The 19,134-nt window shown below is 44.6% G+C and overlaps 1 protein-coding gene across 2 annotated transcripts in view; it reads left to right on the top strand.

Moving 5' to 3' along the window:
- Nucleotides 1-7,254, top strand: part of NOL9 (nucleolar protein 9) — a 180,786-nt gene extending 173,532 nt beyond the window's left edge. For both annotated transcript variants that reach the window (XM_086921676.1, XM_086921675.1), the window contains exon 12: nucleotides 6,923-7,254. In XM_086921676.1, the coding sequence (XP_086777802.1) occupies nucleotides 6,923-7,048 (126 nt within the window). In that variant the 3' untranslated portion in view covers nucleotides 7,049-7,254. The remainder of the gene's footprint in view (nucleotides 1-6,922) is intronic.
- Nucleotides 7,255-19,134: the final 11,880 nt, after the last annotated feature.

Below are 19,134 nucleotides of genomic sequence, written 5' to 3'. Positions count from 1 at the left end.
GTGGAAACAACAACTCCAGATCCTCTGCCACCAACAAACAGTGACGCCTTGTCACTGCCCCCCGACCACGCAACACCGGTTTGGGGGGAGACTTCAACAGTTCCTGCCAGTCTGGAAATCCATCACCACAGACAGGTGGGTCACACAGCTTATACAGTACGGTTATTGTCTGGAGTTAACATCCACTCCACCCAACATACCCTCAAGACACCGTCCTATGTCCGCCGAGCACTTGCACCTATTGCAGCCGGAGGTCCTCGTCATGCTGCAAAAAGGGGCAATCGAGCTCGTGCCTGTGCAAGAAAGAGGCACAGGGGTTTACTCCCTGTACTTCTTAATACCAAAGAAGGACGGGTCCCTATGACCCATACTGGACCTCAGACCCCTCAATCAGTACATCCTGTCGGAACACTTTCACATGCTGACCCTGCAGCAAGTCCTACCGTTACTCAATCAAGGGGATTTTCTCGCAACCTTAGATCTGAAGGATGCGTATTTTCATATTCCGCTACTCCCGTCACACACAAAATACCTACGGTTCACCATCCACAACCAACATTACCAGTTCAAGGTTCTGCCATTTGGGGGTCACCACGGCACCCAGGGTGTTTACGAAGTGCCTGGCGACAGTGGCAGCACACCTAAGGAGACAAAGCATTCACTTCTATCCTTACCTGGACGACTGGCTCATCCAGGCACAGTTGGCCCAGCAGTGTGCCGCCCACATGTCCCATACCATTCACCTTCTTCACGATCTGGGATTCTCACTGAATTACCCAAAGTCCCACCTGCAACCCGCCCACATACGGCAGTATCTGGGTGCGACGATAAAAATTCATTGAGGGTCAGCAGCATTCAATCGCTGATACAAAAATTCAAGCCTCAACACTCGCTTCCAGCACGAGTGTTCATGCAGTTGATAGGCATGATGGCCTCCTGCATCTCCATAGTCCCGCACGCGAGACTACATATGCGTCCGCTTCAGGAGTGCTTAGCACGTCAGTGGACTCAGGCTCACGGACAGTTGAAGGACCTAATGTTGGTGAGCAGTCGGGCATACAACTCTCTGCATTGGTGGAATCCACGAAACCTTTGCAAGGGATGACCGTTCCAAGAGCCTGTGCCACAGATCATCCTGACAACGGATGCTTCTCTCCAGGGATGGGGAGCTCATGTACTCCACTACACTGTGCAGGGACTATGGACACCACAGCAAAGGAAGATGCACATCAATGTTCTGGAATTGATGGCGATCTTCATGGCACTGAAAGCCTTCAAAGTACATCTGTGCAACAAGGTTGTGTTGATCCGGACGGACAACATGACGGCCATGTACTACATTCAGAAGCAGGGAGGAACACACTCTCCACAGTTGTCTCATCTGGCTCAGAGCATGTGGAAGTGGGCCATTCAGAGAAATATCTTCCTCCTGGCAGAACACCTCCCGGGCAAGGACAATCAGATGGCGGACCTACTCAGCAGGTACAGCCACCAAATGCACGAGTGGGAGATACATCCATCAGTACTCTACCCGTACTTCCAAAGGTGGGGTCATCCAGAGATAGACCTGTTCGCCACAAAGGAGAACGCAAAATGCCGAAGCTTTGCCGCCAGGTTTCCACACCCCCAGTCGCAAGGCAATGCGATATGGATGAACTGGTCAGGCAAATTTGGGTACGCTTTTCCCCCAGCACCTCTAATACTGCTGGTGGCACGCAAGCTGAAGCAGCACTCGATGACTCTCATCCTGGTTGCTCCGACGTGGGCTCGCCAACCATGGTACACCACGTTTCTGGAACTGTCTGTGGTACCGCATCAAAGGCTGCGCCTCACACCCAGGCTTTTGACGCAGAGCCATGGCGACCTTCAGCATCCAGATCCGCAACAGCTCAACCTGGCAATCTGGCTCCTGAAGTCTTAGAGTTTGGCTACCTCAACTTACCTCCTGACTGTATGGACATCATCCGGGAGGCAAGGAAGCCCACCACCAGATCATGCTATGCGGCGAAGTGGAATCTGTTTGTCTTTTATTGTGCGGACCACAACATTAAACCGCTGGATGCATCTATTCAAAACATCATTTGTTATCTCTTACATTTGTACAAATGTAATCTGGCCTATGCTTCCATTCGCATACATTTATCCGCAATGGCTGCTTATCTCCAAAACAGACAGCACCTCTCACTTTTCAGGGTGCCTGCCATTAAAGCCTTTCTGGAAGGACTCAAACGAGTCATTCCTCCGCGGACGCCACCAGCCCCGGAGTGGAACCTCAATGTGGTCCTCACCAGGCTGATGGGTCCCCCTTTTGAACCACTGCATTCCTGAGAGATTCAATTCTTGACATGGAAAGTGGCTTTCCTTATAGCGATTTACGTCGCTACGACGAGTTAGTAAACTTCAGGCGCTAACTATCCAAGAGCCATTTATTCAAATTCATTCTAACAGGGTGGTGCTCCGCACTAACCCTAAATTCCTTCCTAAGGTAGTGTCTCAGTTCCATATCAACCAGACTATAGAACTACCTGTGTTCTTCCAAAATCCATAGTCACTTGCAGAGAGAATGCTCCACACACTTGACGTCAAACGGGCCCTAATGTATTCCATTGATAGGACCAAAGATTTTAGGAAGACTAAACTATTTGTTGCCTTTGCAACACAAAGGTAACCCCATTTCCAAGGCAGGTGTAGCCAGGTAGATCGTTAAATGTATTCAGATCTGCGATCAGAAAGCCAAGCGCACTCTCACCATTCCGCCGCGGGCCCACTCCACCCGAAAGTTGGGGGGCTCCATGGCTTTCCTTGGAAATATTCAGTTGGAAGACATATGTTGAGCAGCCACATGGTCTACCACACACACATTTACTAAACATTACTGAGTTGATGTGCACTCCAAACAGCAGGCAGCTGTAGGGCAGGCTGTTCCAAAAACACTTTTCCAAACTGCTGCAGTTGGCACGGGCGGCCGCCGTTAATGGAGGGACTGCTATGTATTCTATGCACAGATATGAATTCAGCAGCCCACATGCCTCGAACCGAATATGCTACTTATCAGTATGCATCTGTTCTTGGCATGTAGGGCTGCTGACATTCATATCGCCCGCCCTCCTCCCCAGCGGCTGCAGCATTCACGCATACTTCTAGCATGGTCATCCATCTTGGCCACAATGGCTAAAAACAATCTGAGGATGGAGTCGATGCCCATGCGCACTGTAGTCCAGGGGAGGAGCCACCTATCTTGTGATACTTCGAAGACTCTTCCAGGACAACAATGTGCGATCATCCGGACCCAACACTAGGCGGCGATCTATGCACAGATATGAATGTCAGCAGCCCTACATGCCAAGAACAGATGCATACTGGTAAGTAGCATATTCGTTATTTGCCCACAAACATAGCATTTTAAGACAAACTATACCTCTCTATCTTTCTTTCTGTCTATTCTGTGCAGCTCTCATCCCTAGCTATTAACCATGCCTCTTAATTCTACTACACAAATACACTCCACACCACACAATTCCACACCTAACCATTCCAATACAACCCACATAATTCCCCTCCACACCGCATATATTCACTCCACTCCAAACCAAAGCACATGGGTAAAAGACAGTGTCATTTACAATGCTGATAGTTGAAACACACGCAAATGCGAGATGATTGCATTGCAAATGCTTGTTTTGTCTTGACAATATGAGCTGCCTTAGTTAATTTTCCCAATACAGACTCTGTTGTGTGACCGTGTTACTCCATATTCTTCTCGTATACTAACATTTCATCTTGGATCAAAAGGGCATGAGAAATACCTTACAATACTTTTTTCATTATCCTTTGGTAACAGGCTAACGCTAACCTGAATGAGCTCCTGATTAAAGTGTTGGCCCCAATAGGGTAACAAAATATGTAACGTGCCTGGATTGCTCATGCAGTTTAACCTGATAAGCGAAACCGAGATATCCATGACACTAAACATACTCGCACCACCAAGTACAGCCTGAGCGTCTGAGATATTTGATAGTAGTTGACTGTCTACCCAAATGTCATTTCAGATCTCCCAAGATAAAGACCCGTTCTTATTTGCTTGGCAATCCTTCAGTGGCAAAATGGGTGCAAACCACTCTTCAGTTATGCCTTCTTTCAGTAGCTTTTGAATTTTCCTTCTTTCAGTAGCTTTTGAATTTTCCCCCTTCAATTGCTCTATCATAAGATTGGGAACCTTTCTGACCCTGTTCACGATTGGCCTGGGTGAGGTGCAGCCACATTTTATAAATCCATCTTCCATCTGTTGGTTCTTATCCTGGTACGTTTGTTAAAGTATTTTTGGTAGACCAGCCACTAACGGAATCCATGCTGAAAGCTCCGTTTATGGTTTTGCCTAAGCTAGAAAAGGAACTGACAAAATGCTTCTTTAGAATTATATCACTCCTAAATACTGATGCTAACGTTTTAATTGGAATCTTGGCTTATACATTGGGTCAGCCCATGGAAAGCCCTTGACCTGGATCAAGCAGGGTTTATTCCCGGGAGGTTTACTTCTGATAATATCAAAACGGTCAAGAAGCATTACATTTTATCTGCCTTACTTTGTATCTACCTTAATAAGAAAGCATTTGCCAGAGTACACTGACCATTCCTCAAGAAAGCATTGGGGTGTATGCATTAGCCCTAAGGTTCCGAGCTTGGTTGGCTAGTGCTCACCAGAGGCTAGAGAGTTGATTAATTCTGAGGTTTTCTCATTCTCGATGGAAAGGGGCACGAGGCAGGAGTGCCTGTTGTCGCCCTTGTTGTTTGTACTATATATGGAGCCTTTGGAGAATAGAGGTTGAGCATTAAAAAAATATATCTGGGCTCCAAATCGGAGGAGATGACTATAGAATGTATCTGTATGCAGATAATGTTTGCTGACTGAACCATCTGCCTCTTTGTCGCCATTATTAGCCGAAGTAGCGTGGTTTCCCTCACACAAACGTGAGTAATCCAGCCTTTGCCACGGAATGGGGACAATGTTTTAAAACAAACTGCAAAAGTATCTCTGAATGTCCGGTTTAATCTGATCAGCTTCTATATTCTCCACCACACGTATTTAACCGCAGAATGTATCGACCGCTATTTTGACGGCGCGAACACTAGATGCCCGAGGTGCCAAGAACAGGGGACAACTTTTATACATATGGTGTGGAGCTGTGCCTACTTAACACATTACTGGCAGGAAGTGACTGACACAAGTGACCGTGAGGGTGACTGAGAGGGTGGTTCCCTGCACACCTGCCCACGTACTGCTCCACTTATTTCCCCCTACTGCTAAAACAAAAACCACAGCTAGGTTCCAGGACCTGGCATTTATTGTGGCGAAACAAGAAATAACCAGTAGCTGGAAGAAACTAGGGGGGGGCCCCAACCTCCTCAGATGGAAAAGTGAGCTGGTGAAATGGACAGGGTCTTACTTCGGAATGCACAGCGGGGAGTGGGATAGCCGGAACATGCCCAGGCATGGGAGGGGCTGATGGCGGACTTAACCAGGATTGGCAGGGACTTGGGGGCTTAAACCCCAGAGAGGCTTCCACATGTAGGGAGCCCCCAGAGACCAGATGAGGGTGGAACAAATCAGTAGACAGGAGAATGGGAGTGTCGCACGGTATCGACACACATGGAAGAGGAAGGGGTCGCAATGGAAGGTCCTGGCACAGCACCATTACTCTAGTCTCGTGGGCTAGAGAGCCTACTAACTGAGCTTACTAACTGAGCTGAACAGTAATCAAGTGGAGACAGCAGTGTGGGGGGGGTGGGGGTGGAGTTTTGGTACATGGCCTTATTGTTGGAGGAAGGGTAGGGGGTATATCTTATATATATGGGGTACTGCTAGTAGATAGCAATGTAATCATTATAGTGAACGTACATGAATGGGGCCAAGCGAGGGTAACTACAAATACAGTGAATTAGATAAGTTTCATTTCTCTCCTGTTTATTATACATTGACTCTTTAAAGGGGAATGTTAAATGATGTGTAAAAGGCAATAAAAATTTGTTTAAAAAAAAAAGCGGCGGAAATAAGGATTTTGGTTATTTGCGTTATAATGTTGGCGAGCATATCAAGGATGGGGAGCAAGAGTGATGGTATAACCTGGACCAGTACGTGTCTTTGGTCTCAAGATTGTGCTGCTGGCATTTGGCTATACTGAAGTATATAAAAAGTAATAGATGCTATGCTTGATTCGAGCCATCCACTGGTAATTAATATGGGCCTCATCGCAATTCAGTCACAGCAAAACCGGTCTTTGGTTGCTTATGTTCTGGTGCGGGGGGCCTGGCCAGGCATTTCGAGTTGGACTTTTAGTATTGGAGCATGGTCAAGACTGATTTGCATATGGTTTGTTCCAAACTGAGGTGGCATTGTGTGCAAAATAACAATGGACTAGGATAGTCCAGTAAATACTTGTGGATGAGATTAATTCAAGCATTCCATCCATCGCTTTTTTCTTTTTTTATACTTCAGGCATTTGGGTGTAGGCGGGAAAATATGTGCAAGATTACAATTTTTAAAAATGGAACAATACAAATTACGATAGAATTTCTTACCTAGTTGCATCAAATCTGATCCTACATACATTAAAATGTATTACATATGGTTCAAATACAAAACAAAGTATTATTTAAAAGGATTTCGAAGACTACATTCCATTGTTTCTACTGTTAGCTGGAAATATTAACAGCATTAGAAATGTTTCTTTACCTTTGAGAAAACGTGTAATCTTAATAGCTTTGCATAATATTACTAAGATAAGTATCACATTCTCAAAATATTCCAAACCTGTCGTTTTATGTGCTATTCTGTTTGTTGTATGACCTTCTTTAACAGTGCTGAAATGCTAAGTTTGATTCACTCCTTTTTATAATCATTTTCATTTTTTCCTGTCTTTTTCAGCCTGGGGCTAAAGGTGATGTGCCATACGTAACCACTGAGTACAATTTCGAAATTATGGGTGCTGGAAAGATTAAAATTAATAAACAACTCAAGAGAAGAGAACATAACAGGTTTTCCGGCCCATAAAAGCACATCTAATGTAGACTTTGCAGTTTGTTCTTGTAATCTGGCAAATTTTGGAACTTCTAAACCTCTGCTCTCCGCACTTAAAAGTGTCTACATTGATCATGCAAAGGAATCCGAAGCGGTTGTCAGACATTTTTTGTTAACCAGTTACATTTTCATAATGTTGGTTTACATTTGTGAAAATAAAAGTTTTGTAAATATCTCAACTTTTGTGTTTAAGTATTAATGACAACTTTCTCTTATCAAATATCTTGTTGTTTTACAAAGGCTCCACGTAAGTACACCTCTGCTGTAGGCCAGGTCGTTATGCTTTGATTTTTTTTATTTTTATTGGAGGGGTACGTATACAGTGAAATATAATGGACTGTGGTCCAAATGAAAGAAAAGATGTATTTAATTTTGCACAGTACATAATATGTTAATCCAAACATCCTGGAAGCAACAGTTCACAAAGTTACTTGTATATTTTATCATCAAAAGTAATACAGAACCAAATTAATTAGTTACCTTGTTACTCTTATAGAAAACCTTCTCTATCTCTTATTTTGCCAGTCGTGCAAGTAGTGTGAACCTTTCCAATCTTCGAAGAATAGTAATCAAGGAACAAATAATTTGTGAGAGAACACTGTTGAGATCCTGGTGTTTTGGTTTAAAAAATGTTTCTTGTTTGTTTTTTCTAATCTGGTGTGTAGATTATGTCTAGAGTTATTCTCTGAAATTATATGTTCATACCATATGTTTAGTAGCCGTCTACTTCTTACTGTAGGGCCTTTAGCCTTCTTCAAGTCCTATCTGTCTAGTCTTCAATGACTTGTCTCCAAAGAATGCTCTTTGGGTGATGAAGCAGATGCCACTTCAATACTGTCCCCAGTGCCAGCCAAATGTCAGTGGTCTGATCACCATGAGGTATACAATCTCTATCTCTACCTCTTTCACCCCCCCCCCCCCCCCCCCTGCAACCACGAAGACCTACATGCCAGGTTTGCCCCTCCTTGTGCTAAAAAAAAAAGACAGTTGGTGTCGACAGGATGGATGGGCTCACCAGATGATGCAGTGGCAAATTTCCAGCAAGACCCCTGACTTCTTCTGAGAAGAGTCCTGGCTCGTTGAAGAAGACAGGATTTTGTAAAATGTTCGTGAAGATTCATCAAGTGGCGCCAGAATTCTTGGCAAAAGAAAAAACACTTTTCTTATGGAAACTTTGGTCCTAACCATAACTACCTACTGGCTACCAGGTGCCAGGTCACTGGTGGTGCTCGATGGTGTGCTGCTGCTTCAGCACGTATTGATCTCACTTAACCTCATTCCTCTAAAAGAGAAGTCAGGCACTCAGAAGATTGTTGCTTAACCCACAATTTCGAGGCATGTGGGCTGCTGAATTCATATCTTAGCATGGATCGCCACCTAGTGTTAGGTCCGGATGTTAGCACCTTGTTGTCTTGGAAGAGTCTTCGAAGTATCACAAGATAGGTGACTCCTCCCCTGGACTACAGTGCGCATGGGCATCTTTGCCATCTTCAGATTGTTTTTCTCCACCATTGGGTTTGGATGCACTTCGACAACTCTAAATTCGGGATCAAAGTTTTCCTAATTTCAAATGCCAAAAATATCATAATTTCGACTATATTGTTTCCGCTCGGTATCCTTCGACTCGACAACTCTTTCCATCCATCTCTGGTAGTCGACGCCACGAGGGCCTCCAGCCGATGGAAAGGACCCCGTTCAAAAGATGCCCACAATGTCGATCAAAGTTCCCACATAGCGATAAGCATACAGTATGCAACAAGTGCCTGTCTCATGAGCACAACGAGGAAGACTGTCCAGCTTGTGCTCAGTTCCGGTCGAAGAAAAATTTCCGGAACCAAAGAGCTGCTCAGCTGCGACAGGCACCTGAATCGGAAAACATTTTCGACGACGAACATGAACTTCCAGAGGCAGCGGACTCCGACCTAGAGCTAGTCAGTCGAAGACCAGTCTGACTCCGATGACGACATCCCACCGGGGCAAACCGTGAGTACTAAAGCCCCTACCCTGCCTCCACCTCCAGACAAGGCTCCGGTCAAAGCATCGCCAAGAGGCCTTAGCCGCGACCGAAACACTGCTTCTGAAGCCCTGCCTCGGCTCCGAAGACCATTACAAAGCCTTCCGGTACCCCGGGAGCTAGCAACACTCTCCCCAAACAGAGTGTAGACCCAAAGACGGCCGCACAGCCGAAAACGGGCCCCAACACTAAGTCGTCGATCCGAAAAACACCGGCCAACCAAAAAAGGTAGTCGATCCGAAAAAGACTGTCGACCAGAAAAAGGGCATCGATCCTAAGAAAACTATCGAAACTAAGGACGTCGATCCAAAAAAGGTAATCAACCAGAAAAAAGGTATCGACCCAAACAAAGTCGTCGATATGAACACTGCCTCTGACCCAAAAAGGCAGTCGAACCGAAAAGGGCAGTCGAACCAACGAAAGCAGTCGACCCGAAAAAACACATCGAGCCGAAAAAGGCTGTCGACCCGAAAAAGAAGGTGGTCGAGTCGAACAAGGCCGTCGAGCCGGAAACAGCTGTCGAGCCGACAAGACGTCGAGCCAAAAAAAGCTCAAGAAAAAAAATAAAAACAAGCAACCAAGAAAGCAAGTAACCGATCCAAAAACAAGAACTTTTTCATCCTGATCCACTGAGCCCAGACCAAAATAGACTGTATATAGAACCTGATACAGGACATATAACCGTTTACAATTAAAAACAAGAGAAGACTGGACACTGAAGCTCCTTCTCCTGTTCCTTCTAAGAAAAAAGGACTTTGGGACATTCCCTTCTAAACCTTTTACACCTCCTCTTTTCACTTCTGACATGGCTTACGTTCCATATTCTCCTACACCTCCACATTATGATGAGGGAGAGGACATGGGTGAAGACCCTCATCAGGATTTTATAGACCCTGATGACACGGGAAACCAAGATCACATATGGGACGATCCTAATGACCCATATGATAAACAACCCATATCAGATCCCTCCACATATCCCACAAAACCATCGCCTACTGATGAGTCGCTTTTAACCAGCTAGTTGACAGAGCAGCTCGGTATCATGGTGTAAGCATGCACACTGACCCTGTAGAGGAGGATTTCCTATTTAATACTTTCCCAACATCAGAGAAGAGTATACGTACACTCTCTATGTTAAAGGGAGTACTTGAGTACGCACAAGACATCTTTAAAGACCCAGCCAGAGCGCGTGTCCTCAATCCAAGAATAGAAGAGAAATATAAACCAGCCCCTACAGACCCCTCTTATATCAAGTCACAGTTACCACTAGACTCTTGAGTTGTTTCTAATGCCAGAAAGAGGGCAAATTCTCAAACAGGTGATGACCCTCCCTCCCCTCCCTCCTGACAAGGAGTAAAAAATCTTAGAAGCCTCAGGAAAGAGTGGCCTCTCAAGCAGCAAATTCCTGGAGAATTGCTAATACACAAGCTCTCCTAGCACACTATGACAGAGAAAACTATGATGAACTGGAGGGATTATTACACCACCTACCGGAACCCTATAAAACAAAAGCGAATTACCTCATTCAAGAGGCTAAATTCATCACTAACGCATCCATAAAATGTGCCCTTGATGCAGCCGACACAGCTGGTGTGTTGCTACGCCGCCATGCCTGGCTACGCATCTCAGGTTTTAAAAATGAAGTACAGTCTACCATACTTAATAAACCCATTAACCAGGATTTCTTGTTTGGCCCAGCAGTTGATACCATCTTAGAAAAGATGAAAAAAGATACTGACACCGCAAAGTCCATGGGTGCACTTCAATTTCAACAGTCTAGGGGCTCCTTTCGCCGCTCCTCCTTTCGAGGCTCAGGCAGAGGCAACACATCACAAACCTCTTCTTCATTCAAAACTAATAACCAAGGCACCTTTAATAAAGACTCCCAACAGAGGAGGTTATAGAGGAAATAATAACTAAGGCAGAGGACGTGGTGGTAATAACACCAGAACCTCCACCGCCACCAAACAATGACTTGATCACACTCCCTCCAGACCACATAAAACCAGTCGGAGGCAGATTAACACAATTCTTACCTGCCTGGAATGCCATTATCACAGACAGTTGGGCGAGACAAATTATCCAGTATGGTTACTGGAACTCACTTCTACTCCACCCAACATACCACCCAAACACCGTCCAATGTCCAAAGAACAAATCACGCTGTTACAACAAGAGGTGCTATCCATGCTAGAAAGGGGAGCCATAGAGCCAGTCCCTTTTCAACACCAGGGCACAGGAGTATACTCTCTATACTTCCTTATTTCCAAAAAAGATGGCTCCCTCAGACCAATATTGGACCTCAGACCTCTGAACCAATATATACTTTCAGAGCATTTCCATATGATCACTCTACAACAAGTACTCCCGCTACTCCAGCAAGGCAACTTCCTCGCTACATTGGACCTCAAGGATGCATACTTTCACATACCTATACATCCAGCTCACAGGAAATACCTCAGGTTCACAATAGAGGGTCGCCACTATCAATTCAAAGTTCTTCCCTTCGGGGTAACTACAGTACCAAGGGTTTTTACAAAATGCCTAGCAGTAGTAGCAGCACACCTCAGAAGGCAACACATCCATGTGTTCCCCTACCTGGACGATTGGCTCATAAAAGCCAACTCATACGTACAGTGTGCAAATCATAAGTCTCACACAATCCAGCTACTGCACAATCTGGGGTTTTCCATAAATTACCCAAAATTCCATCTGCAGCCCTCCCACATACAACAATATCTGGAAGCAACAATAGATACCTCAGTGGCGAAGGCATATCCAAATCCAGCCAGGATATCCAACATACAGTCTCTCATTCAAAGATTTCAGCCACAACACTCCCTGCCAGCTCGAGTGTTCATGCAGCTTATAGGCATGATGGCCTCCTGCATATTCATTGTCCCTCATACCAGACTTCAAATGCGTCCATTGCAGGAATGCCTAGCACGGCAGTGGAACCAAGCTCAAGGACAACTAAAAGACCTAGTGTTGGTAGACAGTCGCACTTACAACTCTCTGCAGTGGTGGAGCCCACAAAACCTTTCCAAGGGGCGACTGTTCCAAGAGCCAGTTCCACAAGTAGTATTAACAGCGGACACATCACTGACAGGTTGGGGAGCCCACCTCCTTCAATACACAGTATAAGGTCTCTGGACAGTCAAACAAAAGACACTGCATATAAACCACTTAGTTACTAGCAGTATTTCTAGCAATGAAAGCCTTCCAGAAATACTTGTACAACAAGGCTGTGTTAATCCGGACGGACAACATGACAGCCATGTACTACATCCAAAAACAGGGAGGGACACACTCCCCGCAGCTCTCTCACCTAGCACAGAGCATATGGAGGTGAGTAATTCCAAAAAAAATCTTTCTCCTGGCAGAACACTTCCCAGGAATAGACAATCAGATCGCAGATCTACTAAGCCGACACAGCCAACAAATACACAAATGGGAGATTCACCCTCAAGTTCTCCAACCATTCTTCAAAGAATGGGGACATCCAGAGATAGATCTGTTTGCCACAAAAGAAAACTCAAAATGCCAGTCCTTTGCCGCCAGGTTCTCACACTCATTGTCACAAGGCAATGCGATATGGATGAACTGGTCAGGCAGATTTGCGTACGCTTTTCCGCCACCCCACTGATCCCATTAGTGGCACGCAAACTAAGGCAACAGTCACTGACAATGATCCTGGTTGCTCCCACATGGGCAAGACAGCCATGGTACATGGCGCTCCTACAACTCTCAGTAGTTCCGCACCAAAGACTACGCCTGTCGCCACAATTGCTAACACAGAACCATGGCGAAATAAGGCACCCAGATCCCAATCAGATGAACCTAGCGATCTGGCTCCTGAGGCCTTAGAGTTCAGATACCTTAACTTGCCTCCAGACTGCATGAACATTATCAAGGAAGCAAGGCGCCCCGCTACTAGAGCATGCTATGCAGCTAAATGGAAAAGATTTGTAATCTATTGTAATAATAACCAAATCAATCCATTAGATACCTCCTTCCAAAACATAATCTGTTACTTGCTACATCTTCAAAGATGTAATCTGGCATACTCATCCATAAGGCTACACCTTGCTACTATAGCTGCATATCTTCAAAACAGGCAACACGTGTCCCTGTTCTGAGTACATATCAAAGGTTTTAAGGAAGGACTTAAAGAATTATCCCTCCAAAGCATCCACCTTCGCCAGTCTGGAACTTAAACGTAGTACTAACCAGACTCATTGGGCCACCTTTCGAACCACTCCATTCATGTGAACAATTCTTAACATGGAAGGTGGCATTTTTAATTGTCATTACCTCCCTCAGGCGAGTAAGTGAGCTCAGGCACTAACCATTCAGGAACCCTTCATGCAAATACACCACAATAAGGTAGTGCTTCGTACTAACCCTAAATTTATGCCAAAAGTGATATCCACTTTCCACATCACAGTCCATAGAATTGCCAGTTTTCTTTCACATCCCGCAATCGGTGGCTAAAAGAGCCCTACACACACTAGATGTCAAAAGAGCTCTGCTATATTACGTTGACCGAACTAAATCATTCAGAAAAACAAAGCAACTTTTTGTTGCCTTTTCTCCACAACATAAGGGTAATCCCATTTCAAAGACTGGAATAGCCAGATGGATAGTTAAATGCCTTCAAATATCCGATCAGAAGGCAAAGCGAACTTTAACAGTTCCGCCAAAAGCCCACTCAACGCGCAAAATGGGGGCATCCATGGCTTTCCTAGGAAATATTCCCCTAGAAGACATATGTAGGGCGGCTACATGGTCTACCATACACACTTTCACTAAACACTACTGTGTAGATGTGCAAGCTGAGCAACAAGCTGTTGTAGGCCAGGCTGTCCCTAAAACTCTTTTTCAAACCACTGCAGCTAGTACAGGTGACCACCGCTAGAGGTGAAACTGCTATACAGTCTATGCTAAGATAGGAATTCAGCAGCCCACATGCCTCGAACGGAAAATGCTACTTACCAGTATGCATCTGTTCTGAGCATGTAGGGCTGCTGACATTCATATCGCCGAACCTCCTCCCCGGTGCCTGTCACAGCTGCCTTTACATACATTTACATGGTCATCTCTTACTTTCCTATACTCCATCTTTGCCACAATGGCGAAAAACAATCTGAAGATGGAGAAGATGCCCATGCGCACTGTAGTCCAGGGGAGGAGTCACCTATCTCGTGATACTTCGAAGACTCTTCCAAGACAACAAGGTGCAAACATCTGGACCCAACACTAGGCGGCGATCTTATGCTAAGATGTGAATGTCAGCAGCCCTACATGCCAAGAACAGATGCATACTGGTGAGTAGCATTTTCCTTATGTAATTACAGGTGTAGTAAAAAGGAGTAAAATAGCATCCAGCTTCAACTCGTTTGTGTGTTCAAGCATTGATTACAGTGCTGGGCGCCATCTTAACCATAAATTTTAAGGCAATATGAAATTGCAGATATTGATGTTGACGTGAGTGAAAGTGATGTTGAAATGATGCGAATAAGCGTGGATGAAAAGGGTGGTACCTCTTTAAAACCGAAGTTGAGGTTTATACCTCAAACAACCCACATTCCTTAGACATGTTTTCGGAAGCAGTTGTTAGATCTGAATGACTTGACTATTAAGACAGCAAAAGGAGAGGTATGTGGGAGAGAGAATGAAAAGTTATATAAGGACACAATGAAAAAAATGAGTGACAACAAAGAGCTTATAGTGAGATTATCTGATAACGGTGGAAATGTGGTACTTTGACCCAAGAAAATGTTCATGAATTGGGAATATCTTCAATCGAATAATGAGAAATGTTATTGAACATTGTTTGCCACTCCTCTTCTTTTTAATATGGTCCCACTCTGTCTGTCAAGTCCTCAGCTGCTGAAAACGGCTTTCTCCAAATTAAAGTACAGTTGAAAATGTTGAATTACTGCGGGTTTAGCCCCAGAATTACCCTTTGTGTTTTTACCTAATAAGTCCTCATTTCTTTGTGGACTTTTTAGAGTACAACTTATAATGGCCTGAATTTTCTGCACCCCTGGAGATACCAGTACCCCGGTATATGTGAGGGAAAATCTGGCCCATTTAACGGGCCACTTATAATGAGGACCTTAGTATTTCTTTCCGTGAAAATGCGATATGTGAATCAGAACACCAGTCAGCGCCACTTATTACTGGTGATGTGACATTTCTGCAAATAAAGTTCTGGATCACTCTGGTGCCTAGGGAAAGGTACTTTTTGAGAAATCTGCCGGAGCAATATTGTGATGAGTGCCAGTGAATGAAGACAAAGAAATGTGCTGTTTCATCAAAGCCTTAACTGTAGGTGTATCCAGGCCCACAAGATAGGTGCAGCACAACTTCAGTACATCCACAGTGAAGACAGCTTTCAGACTACCCTCAACATTCTAGAACTCCCAATGCAAATAAACTCTCAACATTCCAACATTGCATAATGAAGGTTCCAACTGGCCCACAGACTGAACATCCGTACAAGAATCAATGACTGCAACAAGCTACTGCATCCATCAAAAAGAACAATGTATGATATATGTACATTTTATTCAGCTAAAGAAGCAAATAACTTGTGCCTAGTTTTATATCGCATCTCACTCGTTCATGATCTGCTTCTATTCTGGGCTAATTTGAGCGGATCAACTTTTTAAAAGTTTTTACTAAATATAAGCAGAGTTTTCAAAAGTGTGCCCTGTCCGCAGCAGCTAAGAATATTGTAAAATATCCTGGGAGTGGGTCAAGAGTAATCCTCAAATATTGAAATATATAGCTAAGTGAACTTGTGGCAACTGAAAAAGCCAATGAGCTCTTAATAAGCGTATATTAAAATACATCACAGAAATTGTGATGAATATTATTTTTCTTTGTGTCCTTTTCTTAACCTGGTTATAAAGACCGTGTGATCATTCCCTTAAACTGCTAATTCAAGTGTTGTACAAACACTTCGAGTAATCAAGACTTAGCGGCTGGTTGGTTGATTGGTTGGATGGATCGATAGAATGGATCCCTTTTGTTGTTTTAGTATTTATAAGCAATTTGTGACCATATGTAATTGGGAATGTTGTGGAGAAGGGATAACTAACGAGAGCTGCTGCATCGGGTGGTGTGGAATGCCATTAATGTGTCTGTGGTGCACTCGCCCCACACAAAACTCACTGGCTTCTCGAATGCTTTTCGGGCCACAGGTGCCCTTCGTTGCCACATTAATTGTGGGCGTCCTTTAACTGACGGGACAGTAAAGCATTCCTTAGTTTTTCTCTCCCCTACTCACATGGTTCCCAAAACCGATCATCTGCCCCATACTTTCACTCTTAGTTTAACGTGTCTTCATGCATCCCTTCTTTCATGCCTTTTATTCATCTAGCCTGACGCACATTTCTGTAACATACACAACCCCATTCACTTGCACCACTCATTTGTTATTATAGTGACCCCCTGACGAAGGGCACCAGTGGCCTGAAATGCATTGGGTTTTGTCAAAGTAAACAACACTGCCTCAGACGAAATTGCTTTTATCGTGTTTCTGCAAGAGGTTCGGATGGCCCAGCTTAAACCTAAGAAAACGAGAAAATTGCCAAGCACCACCCCACATGTGGAGGAACTAAGTTGGATAATGAACTGAACCAAATGTTTAGCATATGGATTAAATGTGGAAGAATCAGATAAATTTGTAACAATTGGATGACAGCCCACGTGGGTGCTCTTAGCTGTGCGTTTCGAGGAGGAGAGTTCTCGCCCCAAATAGAGATGTTAAGATTTATGAAGCCACACAAGGTGACTTTGTGTGGCTTCATAAATCTCTTTTCTTGTGTTGCATTGCTCTTGCACCACGTTGCGTGGTGGAAGAGCGACGCAACATGGCTTGTAAATATGCCCATAAATCTTATGTTCTTTTGTTTATCTCGCTTAAAGTAGAACATCTAACTCCTGACCCTACAGAGTTGTAGATGTTGTCAGTAACGTCGAACATGACTCGGATTCCCAAAGAAATCGTGGAACCAGATCTAACCCTTTTGTTTGTCACTTTTGCATGCACAAAGTGTCACAAAGAAAAGATATAATATTGCATTCCAAGTTTATTGAATAGCTCTACTCTGTAAATAAAACATGAACTGCGAGTATGAGAAAGATGAGGACACATTGTTATTAGCATTATTAGAATGGTGAAAACGCAAACAATTCAACCATGTTAATTCTTCATAATGTTATTCAAGTTACTCCTATCGATTGCTAATTTCTCTATGCTAATGAGAGCAGGTCGGAAGTACCGATCTGCCAGGCTGTTGGAATGGCCCAACCCCATATCTTGGTACTATGTCAGGGAGCCGGTTCTAGTGCATTAATGAATGCACCTATGTCTAAATGCACAGCTATCTTTCTTCACAGGATGAAAGTCCGGTACAGGGGAACTGCTTCTCAGTCACAGCAGCGTTTCATGATGACTCAGACTGGAAGTCCGTCTCTCACCGACTTCAATATGGACGTTGTTTGAATAATAAAATGGCCAGCTTATTACACTGCCACAGGTGCAGATCAGCTTTGTTGTCTAGGGAGAAATAGCTGTCTCCAGCAAACAAAAAGTGTAAAAATAAAACGAGGGATTGTGCTCCCCGTTGTGACCCTAGGACTAAATGTGCAAACTACAGGGCGACAATGCCTGCATGGGCAATTCTCGTAATAGGAAAACATGAAAACCACCATTAGAAAACAAAGCTAAGTTGGTACAAGAAGCTAAAATGGAGACTAAATGTAAGCTACATAACAGAGTAGATTGGTGTAGAGTGGAGTGAGTTAGAGTGAGGTAGGGTGTGGTAGTTTGGGGTGTGATAAACTGGGATAGAGTTGAGTGTGATTGAAGGGTAGTTTGGAATGGGATAGAGAGTGGAGTGGGGTAGGTTGGAGTGAAATAGTTTGGGGGCAGAGTGGAGTAGGGTGAGGGAGATTGGGGTGGGGTAAATGGGAGTGGGTAGAGCGGGAAAGAGGAGTGCAGTAGAGTGGGGTGTGGAAACACGGGGTTGATTGGGGTACAGTACATTGGGGTAAAATGGAGGGGTAAAGTGGGGTACATTGGGATAGGGTACATTGGAAAACAGTGCAGTGGGGTTAGATTAGAATAGAGTAGATTGTAGAGAGGTAGATTGGGGCAGATTGAGTGGAGCAGATTGGGATGGAGTAGGGTGTGGTAGATTGGAGTGTGATAGACTGCACTGGGGTATAGTCAGGTAGAATGGAGTAGACTGGACTGGGGCAGCAAGTAGAGTGGGGTAGAGGGCAGTAGGATAGATTGGGTAGGGTAGAGCAAGGTAAAGTGAGAGAGATGGGTATGAAGTAGATTGGGGTGGGGTAGATTGGGATAAATTGGTTTGGGGAAGAGTGAAGTGGGGTAGACTTGGGATAGAGTGGGGTAGACTGAGGTAAATTGGAGCAGTGTATATTAGAGTAAAGTGGGGTAGATTGGGATGCGGCCATTGGGGAAGAATGGAGTGGGGTAGAGTGTAGTGAGGTAAATTGGGATAAATTAGAGTGGGGTAGATTGGAAAAGGGCAGCTTGGAATAGGGTAGACTGGGTGGATTGGGGTACATTAGAGTGGGACAGATTGGAGAGGGGTAGAGTGGGGTAGATTGTACTGAAGTGGAGAGGGAAGATTAGAGTGGAGTGAGGAAGATTAGAGTGGAGTGGGATAGGGTAGAGTGGTGGTAGAGTAGGAAATGTTGGGGAGAATTGGGGTGTGGTACACTGGGTAGAGTTGAGTGGGGCAGATTGGGGGGCATAGACTGAGGTCGGTTAGATTGGGGATGGGGTAGATTGGGAAAGATGGAGTCTGGTATATTTGGGTGGAGAGGGGTCGGTTGGGGTAGGGCAGAGTGAAATTGGGTAGATTGGGGTGGAATGGTGTGAGGTAGCTTGGGGTACAGTGAGTGTAAAGTAGGGTAGGTAGAGAGGAGTGATGTAGATTGGAGTGAAATGTATATTGGGGTAGACTCGAGTGGGGTAGATTGAGGTAGACAACGGTGG

Source organism: Lissotriton vulgaris, chromosome 5, assembly GCF_964263255.1.
Source record: "Lissotriton vulgaris chromosome 5, aLisVul1.2, whole genome shotgun sequence".
NCBI lineage: Eukaryota > Metazoa > Chordata > Amphibia > Caudata > Salamandridae > Lissotriton > Lissotriton vulgaris.
This window is presented reverse-complemented; position numbering and strand designations above follow the sequence as displayed.